General features: G+C 39.2%; 1 protein-coding gene across 4 annotated transcripts in view; it reads left to right on the forward strand.

Moving 5' to 3' along the window:
• Window positions 1-13,435, forward strand: part of RBBP8 (RB binding protein 8, endonuclease) — a 128,377-nt gene that overhangs the window by 80,128 nt on the left and 34,814 nt on the right. For 2 of the 4 annotated variants that reach the window (XM_045065443.1, XM_013051452.2), the window contains 3 exons: window positions 825-921; window positions 4,497-4,638; window positions 5,930-6,331. In XM_045065443.1, the coding sequence (XP_044921378.1) occupies window positions 825-921; window positions 4,497-4,638; window positions 5,930-6,027 (337 nt within the window). In that variant the 3' untranslated portion in view covers window positions 6,028-6,331. Of the gene's footprint in view, window positions 1-824; window positions 922-4,496; window positions 4,639-5,929; window positions 6,332-13,435 lie in introns of those variants that run through there. The other 2 variants (XM_013051451.2, XM_013051447.2) reach the window with 1 other exon arrangement.

Raw genomic sequence — 13,435 nt, forward strand, 5'->3', positions numbered from 1 at the left:
TGGGTAGCCTGCATTTCCTTCTCCCTTTCCACCAGCTTGTATTACCTCTCTCTCACTGTGTCTCTCTGTCAAATAAATAAAATAAAATCTTTTTTTTAAATTAATTAGTTAATTATTTTTAAAAAGCATCTGACTCTTGGCTTCACCTGAGGTCATGATCTCAGAGCTGTGAGATCGAGCCCCATCAGGCTCCATGCTCAGCTCAGAGCCTGCTTGGGATTTTCTTTCTGCCTCTCCCCACAACCCCCTCACTCTCTCTCTTTCTCTCTCTCTCTAAGTAAATACATAAATTTTTTTTTTTAAGATTTTATTTTTTATTTATTTATTTGAGAGAGAGACAGTGAGAGAGAGCATGAGAGGCAAGAAGGTCAGAGGGAGAAGCAGACTCCCCATGGAGCTGGGAGCCTGATGCAGGACTCCATCCTGGGACTCCACGACTGTGACCTGAGCCGAAGGCAGTTGCTTAACCAACTGAGCCACCCAGGCGCCCTAAAATATTTAAATAATAATAAATTAGGTTATCTTATATATTATATTCAGCCAATCAGAGGCAAAAATAGAAAGTAATAGTTATCTTTTCCAGTTAGCGAACAATATACATAAAAATACCTGACATACAGTAAGCACCTAATAAGGATTTAATGAAGAATGCATGAAAAAATGTGTTTTTCTAATATACTTAGTAAACATTTCAAATTAAATGAATGAATGTTTGGGGATTATTTCTCCTCTGGGCCCTCACCTTCATTAATTAAAAATCTAAGCCAAAGGTCTTTGTAGTAACAAATGGATTAATTTTTAAATTTAATTCATTTTTCTTCCAGAGAGACTGGCTTACAAAATTTTCCTCATATTGAGGTAGTTCGGAAAAAAGAAGAGAGAAGAAAATTGCTTGGACACACATGTAAGGAATGTGAAATTGTAAGTACGAATGTGAATCCTGTCTGGTGGGTTTTTTAAAATACGGCTTTATAGATTAGAAATGCATGATTTAAAAATCATAGAGCTATATTTTTATGTAGAAACCTCATTTGACCCAGGAATAGCAGGATGGGTAAGTAAAGAGCACACTGGCTGTGACTTGGAAGATCTAAATACTTGGAAATGAAAGCCCTCAATCTGTCAGATTTTCATTAAGTGAATCTGGAACCTAAGCCCTCGTCTTTTTACCAACTTAAAAACATTTGTGCCATTTTTCTTTTCTGTGTTTATTTGTATTTGTTTAATTTTTTTCCCCTAGTGTTATATTACAGCAGAGGCCCTTCCTTATTCATATACTATTTGGGGAAAATTCTGATATTTTAGTAGGAAACTTTAACATTTATTTCTTATCCCAGCACTCTCAGAAAATGAGATATATTCATAATTTTTTTTTTCTAAATAACTGGTATAACTATAATCTCTTAACTTTCTCCCCACTCTTTCCTAAACACAATGCAATGAGCAAGCTCTATGTCATCCTTAGAACACAATTATATTTTCCTTTTATACATTGGCGATCTTGGACTATTGAAGTAGAAGTAGTACTAACCAACCATCACTAAATATCTCAGGCAGGCTCTGTGTTTTCTTGAAACATGTTTTTTAATTTCTTCCCTTACTGTCCATTGGCTTTTAGGCGCTGGCCTCTAGTGATTTATTTTCCTTTAAATTTTCCTTTTAACAGCTGTGGGCTAGAAAATTTTATAACCAGCAGATTAAAGTTATTTATGGATAGCTTATAGTGCAGGTGAGTAAGCATTTGGTGAGAAATAGGCTCTTAACTAACAGTGGGAGTATAGAGATCGCAATTTTGGAAAGCAGTTTGACAGTACAAGCAAAATCTGTATCATGAGTTTTCGTAACACAAATTTGAACATGTGATGATTTCTTAACTAAAGACCATGGTCAAGCCTCCAGTTTTGAGTTAAAACTGTATTTCTTTACAATCTGGAACTAACACTACCAGTTAGAAAAAAGTTCTTGAAAACACAGATTCCTTCCTTCTCTCAGGAATCATTTCCTATATTATTATTCAGGCTCTAAAAACCATCGTCTCAGGGCGCCTGGGTGGCTCGGTCAATTAAGTGTCTGCCTTGCAAGCTCCGGTCATGATCCCAGGGTCCTGGCATCAAGCCTGAATCGAGCTCCCTGCTCAGTGGGGAATCTGCTTCTCCCTCTCATTCTCCCTCTGTGCTTCCCCTCCCCTCAAATAAATAAAATCTTCAAAACTAAATAAATAAATAAAACTAAATAAATAAAAACCGAAAGCAGTGGCCCTAACCCACTGAGCCACCCAGGCACCCCAATGCTTACAGTTCTTAAAATTAATCCCAATGTTTTCTTCCTGTGGAATATGTCATACCCATGTGGAAGTGTAATAATCATCTCACATTTCACCATATCCAAAAGCAAACAGTTTCTGCTGCTGATTCCCAAACATCACCTGATTCTCCTCTATCCCCATTCTTCTGGCTGTTTAAACCAAAGTTCTTACAGTTATCTTTTCTTCTTTCATATCTCAGTAATGGGTCTATCAGCAAATCCCACCAGTTCTATCTTCATAGGTATCCCATTTCCATGCACTTGATATCACCACCACTATCCGCCTGGACCAAAGCTCCATTTCATCTTGTCTGGGCTATTGAAATAATTGGCTTCTAAGTGCTTTCCTTCTGTTGCTTTATTTTAATCAACTGTTTTTGGAAAGTCGTGTTAGATCACAGCAAAACTGAGCAGAAAGTACAGAGAATTCCCATATACTTCTGTCCTCGTTTTTCTTTTCTTTTTTATACTTGTCTCCTCACCGTGTATGTTTTTGTTTGTTTTTTAATGTTCTTTCTTTTTAAAGAAAGATATTTCTGAGATGTTAATGGGGTTTTTTGCCCCCAGTGGGGAAGTTAGGATTAAAGGTCCTTCTGTTGGCACTAAGTGCTTCAATTCCTGGTCTCCCTGCCCGAGGACTGGGAGTCCAGGATCCTGGGTATCAAGGGGCAGGACAGGACCTGAGAGCAGCAGCACCGAGCGGCTTGGCTAGGACTGACATCCACTTGATTTCTGTCTTCACTGTGTGCTTTGTAACACAATGATCTTTTGTTGTCTAATGATCTTTTTAGAATAAAAATTAAATCCTGTCATTTCTATGCCCGAAACCCCTACAGGTCTTCCCATTGCACTCAGAAATAAAACCCAAAGCCCTTATCAAGGACGACACCCCACTTCTCTCTGATTTTATCTTCTGCCACTCTCCCGGTTGCTCACTGTGTTACAGCTACACCAGCCGATGTTGCTCTTGTATGTGTTGTAATGTGGTGGCAGTGTTTCTCTGAATTGATTATAATCATGATTCTCTAATTAGGGTTATCCCGTCCCATGTCCAGGCTAAGGTAACCAAGACTTGTACTCACAGCAATGAGAAAGATGAAAAAGATAACCCCCAAAAAAGTTGTTTCAGAGGTATTCAAAACACCTTTCCTTCAAACTTAAGTTTTAGCCCTTAGTCTGCCACTTTTTTTTTTTTTCCAAGATTTTATTTATTTATTTGACAGACAGATCACAAGTAGGCAGAGAAGCAGGCAGGAAGAGAGAGGAGGAAGCAGGCTCCCTGCCGAGCAGAGAGCCCGATGCGGGACTCGATCCCTGGACGAGAGATCATGACCTGAGCCGAAGGCAGCGGCTTAACCCACTGAGCCACCCAGGCGCCCCAGTCTGCCACTTTCCATAGAAGATACTGTCAATAAATCATCAATTTGATTTTCAGTTTCTAAAGTATGAGGTGGAATTAGCTGGACTGTGTGATCCTGTCATGTGTTCTATTAAGCTTTATACTGCTGCTTTGTTTTCTTAGGGCTAGAGCTTGAAGGACTTGTACATTTTTTACATACAAATTTTAACCTTGTTTTTAATGAAGTTCAAATTCTTTGGGTTGCAATTGCAAAAAATCATATGTCTTTGATCCTAATTGGAAAAAAAAATAGTTTAAAGGGGGAAATCATGAAGGCTTCAACATTCAAAGCTAAACTTTCATTCGTAAAAACTTGGATAAGAAAATTACTTCAAAACACGCATGTTATATCCAAATAACAATTTTAAAAAGTACTGTTCAAAGTATAGGTTTGTTACTGGTCTGATAGTTGAATTTGCACAAGTATATAAATCAGCTCATTACTCAGCATGCCGTAAAGCTAAGCTGGCATTTTGCGGTGGGGGGGGGTGTGTTTTTTTGGGTTTGTTTTTTTTTTTTTAATTATAAGACCTTATTGATGAGAAAAGCAGCATATTGGTTTACATTGTGATACAAGCTCCAAGCTCCTTTTCTCATTTGTGGAGCAAACATTTCACAGACCAGCACTAGTTACTGTTAGTATTAATTACTAATATTATCTTCAGTGAGTGTTGTTTTCCTTAACGTGCTGAATACTTTAACTGCTTTCTTTAGTAGCTTCTAGTTTATAATCAATAAGCCTAACAGTCCCTTTATTATTTTAAGTGAAAAACTTAGCAGTTTTTATTATTAGTATTATGCAGATATTCCAGCAGAAGAAAGAGAAAAGAAATTGGCTTCCTGTTCAAGACATCGGTTCCGCTACATTCCACCCAACACACCAGAGAATTTCTGGGAAGTTGGTTTTCCTTCCACTCAGACATGTATGGAAAGAGGTGAAAGATTATAACATTTTGTAATTACTTTTTTAAAATACTGTATATACCCAAGTCTAACCATTAGACTTTTCCCCCATGGTTCCTCTTACCTTCTGCTCAAGGGCTAGTTCTTTGACATAAAAACAAATTCCTAAAGTTAAAAGGCTCATCTTTAACTCTGAGTCATGCCATTGAAATCAGAGATTGTGTATAATCACTTTAATATGATTGTGCATTCAATATCCTTATCATTCAAATTTCAGAAAGTTAATTTCTCTTACAATCAAAATGACTTTTAGTAAAATAATAACATTACAAAAGTTGCTAGCAAAGCTATATTGTTAAAAAGAGAGCATCTTCTTAAAGCAACTAGTCTGAATTTTAGCTTTTAAAACCTCACTTACGAATGCCGGGTATTTATAAACCACATCTGAGTAAAAAGAACCTTTGTTTAGAGGACTGTTGGAAGTAGCTCGTTCAGATATGGCACTGACATTTAATATGATTTGAGAATGTATACAGCTTTGAAGCTGAGGATATCAAGTAGTAAGATAGTTTTTCCAAAAGGTGCGAAGTCTCTTGTGACTATTCCCATATTTTCATTTTCCCCATTAACAAGCCGAATTACATTCTCTTTGACATAATGATGCTGCTTGGTCATCAAATAGAATTAAACAATCTAGAAAGAGCCTGTGTTTTTACACCTACCATGACCTTAAGGGGATATGACAGAATGCAGACCACGTGATTCGAGATGCCTTAGGAGAATCAGGTGGTTGAAGAGTATAGGGGCACGTCGTTTAAAGAAGTATCTGCCACAGAAAGCCTTTGATAAGCACCTGGAATTCTAATAGTGAAGAGTTCTTGTTTAGCGGTTTGTCTTCATTTGCAACCTGTAGGAGGCAGACTAGGAAAGTACTCATGAGCTCTGGTTCCGGAGGTTAGACCGATCTTGGGCAAAGTCCCAGCTCTTCCACTTCCATAGCTTTGTGAACTTGAGCAAGTTCTTTGACCTCTTGGGCCTCCGTCACCTCATCTGTGAAGGAGATATAGTGGAAGCTACTTCAAAGGAATGTGAGCATTAGCTGAGATAATGTATACAACACATTTGATAAATGTTTGCTGCTATTGTTAGTATAAACGAGGAAACTGATGCTAAGTAGTGAAATCATTCATTAACATTGCACAGCTAATAATCAGAGGATCATGTAAACTAGAGTGCATTAAATAAGACAGATGTTACATGGTATATACTGAAAGAAATACATGTTGCAAATACAATCTTCTAAATTTGTCATTTGTTTTTAAGGTTACATTAAGGAAGATCATGATCCTTGTCCTCGCCCCAAAAGACGGCAGCCTTACAATGCAATGTTTTCTCCAAAAAGCAAAGAGCAGAAGACATAGATGTTGAAGCAAAAGCCCAATAGGGGACAGTTTGTTTCTTTTTAGTTATTTATAGTTAAAGTTGGTATTAAACATTGATTTTTTTTGATCTCCTGTAAACTGACTTATAAATCATTTTTCTATTGAAAGTGTTTTTAAATGGCATTTACCCACCACACAACTATTTAAAATGTGGATATGCTTATGTTGTATTGTCTTGTTTTTGCGCCTTTAAAACAATAAGGTGCTTTCATTTTGCACTCTAACTTAAGAGTTGTTTATTTACTTTATTTGGTAATACCTAATTACAATTTTGAAAATATGATAGTTGTAGTCTGTGATTTATTGCCTTTCCTATCTTTTCTTTTTACTCAGCCTCCCCTTGGTATTTACATTCAGCAGTGGCTTTGTGTTTTTCATTCTCTTGAACAGTTGTGCTTCTATGGGTCATTCTAGTGTCAGATATTTATATCTTTAAAAAAAAAAAGCTAAATTTTAATAGTCCTTTAAACTTTCCAGCTTCTTTCTTTTGTTTACTTGAAATGTGTTACTGTTCTACAGTGCATTGCTTTGGAGGCTCAATCACAACACATATAACTATGTTACAAATTAACATAGTTCTCTGATCTGATCATAATATTCCAGGTCTTCACATGGCTCTTTTCATTATACTTTGCTGGTGTAGTTTTCAAGCTGAATTTGTGAAGTTCTTCTCTGCTCATGTGTTCAAGTTCAGTAGTATTGTTTCTCTGGAATGACTGACATTAACTTCCAATTTGGCAACAAAATAGATTTCTCCATTCAGCAAATTTCTGTTCCTCTAGGACCTAGTATCTGAGTCATCAAGATGGCAGACCACATCCGTGTCACCATTTCCGGTGGCATTTTCTTTATCGGTGCCTTTTTTGAGTATTTCTTTAATCCATATCTTGACAGTATTGCTTAAGCAGGAGAACATGAAACATGGAATGGAATGCCTCACTGAAATCTAACTGTTTACATAAAGCCCTTCTCAGAGTCCTAAAAATCTCTGCTTAGTCTCATCTTCATTGATCAAGCTTCTCATATGAATAAATGACATCAGTTTGTGTTCTCAGAGAGGATCGCAAAAGAAATCACATACAATGAGTATCTACTATAAGTCAGACCCCTTATGAGCATGCACAGCTGGGCTCTGAATGTGTTCTGAATTTTTTTACAACCCTATCATAGCATCTATTCAGCACTTTTCTTCACTTCCCAAATTGTTTATCCTATGTTTGATTTTTGTTCCCTGTTGGCAGTCAACCAACCTCTCCAAAATAATAGCAACCATTCAGTGGTAACTTGCTATAGGCCAGGAACTGTGTTATACTCTTCACATAGATTTTTCTCTTTTAATCCTTGAATAATCTTGTGAATTCATTTGTCAGCTTAATATTTAAGCTGCAAAAAAAAAAATGGACCCAAAAAACAGATTAAACAACAAATGACTGGTTTTATTTTTCTCACATTAAAAAGTCTGGAGGTCAGCAGTTTAAGGCTCGTCAGTGCAACCCCATGACGCCCTCATAGACCCAGATTCCTCCATCTTTCTGCTCTTTCATACTTTGCATGTGGCCTTCAACCTCGTCGCTATCAAGCAGTTATGCCACCTCCGTCATCATGTCCATGTTCTAGACAGAAGGAAGGGAAAAGAAAAATACATGTCATTTGCTTCTGTCCCTTTTAAAGTTTTCCACTTTAAATAAACTTGGGGATGGGGATTGGGGGCTTGGCACCAGGCTGGCTCAAGCAGAAGAGCGTGCAACTCTTGGGCACCTGGGTGGCTCAGTGGGTTAAGCCGCTGCCTTTGGCTCAGATCATGATCTCAGGGTCCTGGGATCGAGTCCTGCATCGGGCTCTCTGCTCAGCAGGGAATCGGCTTCCTCCTCTCTCTCTCTCTGCCTGCCTCTCTGCCTACTTGTGATCTCTCTCTGTCAAATAAATAAATAAAATCTTAAAAAAAAAAAAAAAAGAAGAGCGTGCAACTCTTGATCTCAGGGTAGTGAGTTCAAGCCCCGCATTGGGTGTAGAGAATTCTCACTTAAATAAATAAACTTGAAAAGTTTTCCAGAAAGGGAGAGCTGGGTGGCTCAGTTGGTTAAACATCTGCCTTCAACTCAGGGCATAATCCCAGGGTTCTGGGATCAAGTCCTGCTTTGGGCTCCTTGCTCAGTGAGGAGTCTGCTTCTCTCTCTGCCTGCTCTTCTCCCTGTTTGTGCTACCTCTGTCAAATAAATAAAATCCTTAAAAAAAAAAAGAGGTGGTTTTCCAGAAGGCCCCACCCAATAACTTTCCCTGTTTCTCAAGGGCCAGAATTAATCTCTTGGCTACCTCTGATAACTGAGTTGAAATTAGAGCCCAGGATTGCCTAGTTACAGAACCAGAGTTTATATCCACTGGAGTATGGTGGTCAGAAATCTGAGAGACACCTGGATTTGAACAGGGCACCACAGGATGTGCAGTTAGAGCTTTATACGTCCAATGGGTTTTCCTTTTTAAAAGGAAGGCTAAGGGGTGCCTTGTTGGCCGAGTGAGTTGAGTGACCGACTTGGTTTCTGCTCATGTGGTGATCTAGGGGTCCTGGGAACGAGCTCTGTGTGAGTGTGGAGCCTGCTCGAAAGACTCTCTCTGACCCTCCCCACTACATTTGCTCCCACGCTTTCTCAAAGAAAAATATCTCTCTCTTTTAAAAAACATATATAGAAAAGAGTAATAGGTACCTTAAACAGACAGGAAGCAAGAGATTGTCCTCCTGGTAGCTTGACAGTAATCCAACCATTCGTAACTAGCATTTTTCATTTTCTCTAAAGGTCAACCTGTGAGGTTAGGTAAACTGAGGTCCCTCTTCCCTTCCCCCCCCCCTTTATCTGTTATTGACCATCTCTACCTTTTTTTTTTTTAAGATTATTTATTTGTGAACGTGCAGAACAAATAGAACACGAGTGGGGTGGGGAGAGGGAGAAGCAGGCTCCCCTCTGAGCTCGATTTCAAGACCGTGCGATCATAACCTGAGCCAAAAGCAGACACTTAACTGACTGAACCACCCAGGTTCCCCTTGTTACTTCATTTAAAGGTAGAAATGGTCAAGGGCACCTGAGTGGCTCAGTTGGCTAAATATCCAGATCCTAATATCAGGGTTCTGGGATCTAGCCCTGCATTGGGCTCCCTGCTCAGGGAGGAGCCTGCTTTTCCCTCTGCCTGCCCCTCCCCCCGGTTGTGCTTTCTAGTGCTCACTCTCTTTCTCAAACAAGTAAAATATTAAAATAAATAAATGAAGTTAAAAAAACACTTTCTTAAGAACATGAGTTAGAAGGACGCATTTAAATGCAAAACTATTTCATGACACATATTACATTCTCAAACTTAAAAAGATAATGTAGGGGCGCCTGGCTGGCTTGGTCAGTGAACCATACAACTCTTGATCTTGGGGTGGTGAATTTGAGCCCTATGTAGGGTATAGAGGTTACTTAAAAATAATTTTTAAAATCTTGTTTTTTTAAATGTGCATAAGAGGGCTTTATTTATAAAGCATTCGACATATTAGATATTCAATATAAATATGTCAATCCTATTTATATGTAGTTTATATAATTTCAGGTTGCCTATAAACTTTATTTTTTTTTATGATTTATGTATTTATTTGAGAGATGGGAGGGGGAGGGTCAAGGCTGGTATGAGAATCTCAAGCAGACTCTCTGAGATCATGACCTGAGCCAAAAATCAAGAGTCGGAGGATTGACGGACTAAACCACCCAGGCACTCCTGCCTATAATCTTCTTAAAATTTTTTTTTTAAGGGGCGCCTGGGTGGCTCAGTGGGTTAAGCCGCTGCCTTCGGCTCAGGTCATGATCTCAGGGTCCTGGGATCGAGTCCCGCATCGGGCTCTCTGCTCAGCAGGGAGCCTGCTTCCTTCTCTCTCTCTCTCTCTCTCTCTGCCTGCCTCTCAGTGTACTTGTGATTTCTCTCTGTCAAATAAATAAATAAAATCTTTAAGAAATTTAACAAAAAAAAATTTTTTTTTAAAGATTTTATTTATTTATTTGAGAGAGAGACAGTGAGAGAGAGCATGAGAGGCGAAAAGGTCAGAGGGAGAAGCAAACTCCCCATGGAGCTAGGAGCCTGATGTGGGACTTGATCCCAGGACTCCGGGACTGTGATCTGAGCCAGTTAGTTGCTTAACCAACTGAGCCACCCAGGCGCCCTTCTTAAATTTTTTTTTAAGTAATCTCCACAGCCAACATGGGGCTTGAACTCATAAACAAGATCAAGAGTCGCACTTTCCACTGACTAAGCCAGGCAGGTGCCCCAAAGACCTCTGATTTTAAGCTTTGGAAATGTGTAAAACTTACAGGCTAGCACTTAACGTATAAGTAACAGCTTTCCTGCCCTTGATAAGCAAGTATCCTGATGAAAGCACGTGAAACCAAAGATTATCAGAGGCTGTAGTCTCAGTGAGTTAATCATGACTACCTAAATGTATACAGAAGATGTAAAATGTCTTGAGAAAAGCACAAAATGAAGGAGATTATTCTCCAACACCTTTCATGTAGTGAAAAATTTCCCAAAGTCCAACTAGAAAGGCTGGTTTTGTAGGCTCAGTGTATTAGTAACATGTGATAAACTGCGTCTGGCATGTGTTAAAAAATGCATAGAGGGCACCTGGCTGGCTTAGTCTGTAGAGCATGCAAGTTTTGAGCTTGGGGTCATGAGTTCAAGCCCCACGTTGGAAGTAGTGTTTACTTAAATTTTTTTTTTAATTTTTTTTTAATTTAAAGATTTTATTTATTTATTTGAAAGAGAGAAATTACAAGTACACTGAGAGGCAGGCAGAGAGAGAGAGAGAGAAGGAAGCAGGCTCCCTGCTGAGCAGAGAGCCCGATGCGGGACTTGATCCCAGGACGCTGAGATCATGACCTGAGCCGAAGGCAGCGGCTTAACCCACTGAGCCACCCAGGCGCCCCTTAAATTTTTTTTTAAATAAAAATGTATAGAGCACATTCTTGGGCCCTCTAAAAGAAATAACTGAAAAACCTTCCTCAGATTGCCTTCATTTCTTAATTCAGTTAGGAATAGTTTTACACAAGCCAAAAAAGGAATAGTTTTACATAAACCAAATAGCATTTACAAATTTATTTAACAAACATTTATCTTTACCAGGCACAATACTAAATGATGTATCAGAATTAGGAAAATTTTACAAATTTCCTCCAAAGTAGCAAGCTTTTAAAGAAACCTACCCCTAAAAATCTCATTTTGTTAATCTTGACATATTAACGTAACTGTGGAATTTAATTTTAAAAAAATACCACTTCAGAAATGAGCATTTGAAATACATCTCAAGTTTTACCATCCTGCTGTCTGTTCTCAGCAAGCCTGGCAGTTTAAGAGACATCTCAGAATCTTTCTCTTTGCTGAGTTGATGCTGTCAGAATGGTTACTTAAAAAACTCCAGAGTGCTCACACCTGAGTGCGCTTAAAGAATTTACAAAACGGGCGCCTGGGTGGTTCAGTGGGTTAAGCCGCTGCCTTCAGCTCAGGTCGTGATTTCAGAGTCCTGGGATCGAGCCCCACATCGGGCTCTCTGCTAAGCAGGGAGCCTGCTTCCTCCTCTCTCTCTGACTGCCTCTGCCTGCTTGTGATCTCTGTCAAATAAATAAATAAAATCTTAAAAAAAAAAAAAAATTACAAAACAGTTGTCTCCTATCGGACCAGCAGAGGCCAGAAGAGAGCTGTTTTTAGAGACTACTACCTGGAAAGGAGGTGATGACTAGCAAGGCCTATCTATGATCAAAGAAAGTTTCTAGGATGAATAGGATATGAATTGGGAACCTTTGGTATAGTAAGGAAGGCTCAGTGGGCAAAAATGAGCTTTCAACATAGCTATTGTTGGAATAAAACAAATGGCAGAGGCAGTAATTCATGGTCTTAAAAATACCAAGCCTTGTGTATTCACCACATACAAAGAGATATATGAAATCTTGTTATTACCCCGTGGGAGACCAGATATAAACATAGATAGATGCCTGAGAGGTTGAGGAACCTTAGAATGAGTGCCACGAAACAAACACACAAAACAGTAAGGATAATTAGATTTCAAACTGTGCCTTAGGATAAATTAACCTAGAGAAGGAGAAAGGAAAAGATAATGTACTCTAAGTCGGGAAATTCACCTGAATGTGTAAATGTTATACCAAATCAGAAGGGGCCCTAGAGAGAATTTAGTTGAATCCCCTCCCTTTATAATAAGGAAACAGAAGCCCAAAGAGAAATAGTGACTTGACAAGATTCCAAATGGGGTAGAACTAGAATGTAGCCTGGGTTCTGTGTGGTGTTCTTTCCCCTTCCTCAGTGCTGGAGGCATATTTCCTAGACTTGTGTCACCACTAGAGAGCAGAGCTAGGGATATTAATAAGAGAGGCAGTATACTCTGTCCTGAAGGCAAGACTAAAGAGTTTGGACTCGAGTCTATAGTCCTGTGGTTTTCAAACCATTACCAACATCCCTTTATTAAGATTGAGTCGAGATGCCTGGGTGGCACAGCCGGTTAAGTGTCTGCCTCCAGCTCAGGTCACGATCCCAGAGTCCTGGGATCAAGCCCTGCTGCATCAGCATTGGGCTCCTTGCTTGGTGGAGAGCCTGCTTCTCCCCACTGCTTGTGCGTTCTCTCTCCTCTCTCTCTGACAAATAAAATCTTTTCTAAAAATGTAAGATTGGGGCGCCTGGGTGGCTCAGTGGGTTAAGCCGCTGCCTTCAGCTCAGGTCATGATCTCCGGGTCCTGGGATCGAGTCCCGCATCGGGCTCTCTGCTCAGCAGGAGCCTGCTTCCTCCTCTCTCTCTCTCTCTCTCTCTGCCTGCCTCTCTGCCTACTTGTGATCTCTCTCTGTCAAATAAATAAATAAAATCTTTAAAAAAAAAAAAAATAAATAAAAATGTAAGATTAAATTAAATCTTACAAAGAACCCCAATAAACAATATTTTAAAGTCATTTATTTCAAGCATTCAAATTTAATAAGCCTTTGCTCATAAATCCAATCAGCAAGATTGACTAAATACAAAATTATGATGTGATTATGGATGGCAGGGAACATCAGCCTCACGACCCATGACGTTCCAGTCCAATGTTTACTGTACTCCAAACCAGTTCAATCAGACTATCTGGGGGTAAAGTCCAGGCATCAGTATTTTTTCTAAAAGGTCCTTAGGTGATTGTAGTGCGCAGCCAAATTTAAGAACCACTGACTTAGTTCACTGTTAGAGGTTAGTTTGATATTATTCAAACTTTAGTATAGATCAGAATCACCTGAAAGGCTCTTATGCCCAACTATCAGCCCCACCTTAGAGAAGGGAGGGGCCCAAAATTGAGTTTGTTTACATGCTCCCAGGGGAGGCTAATTGACGCTGGTG

The sequence above is a fragment of the Mustela putorius genome, unplaced genomic scaffold (genome assembly GCF_011764305.1).
Source record: "Mustela putorius furo isolate JIRA1106 unplaced genomic scaffold, ASM1176430v1.1 tig00003858_pilon_pilon_pilon, whole genome shotgun sequence".
Classification (NCBI taxonomy): domain Eukaryota; kingdom Metazoa; phylum Chordata; class Mammalia; order Carnivora; family Mustelidae; genus Mustela; species Mustela putorius.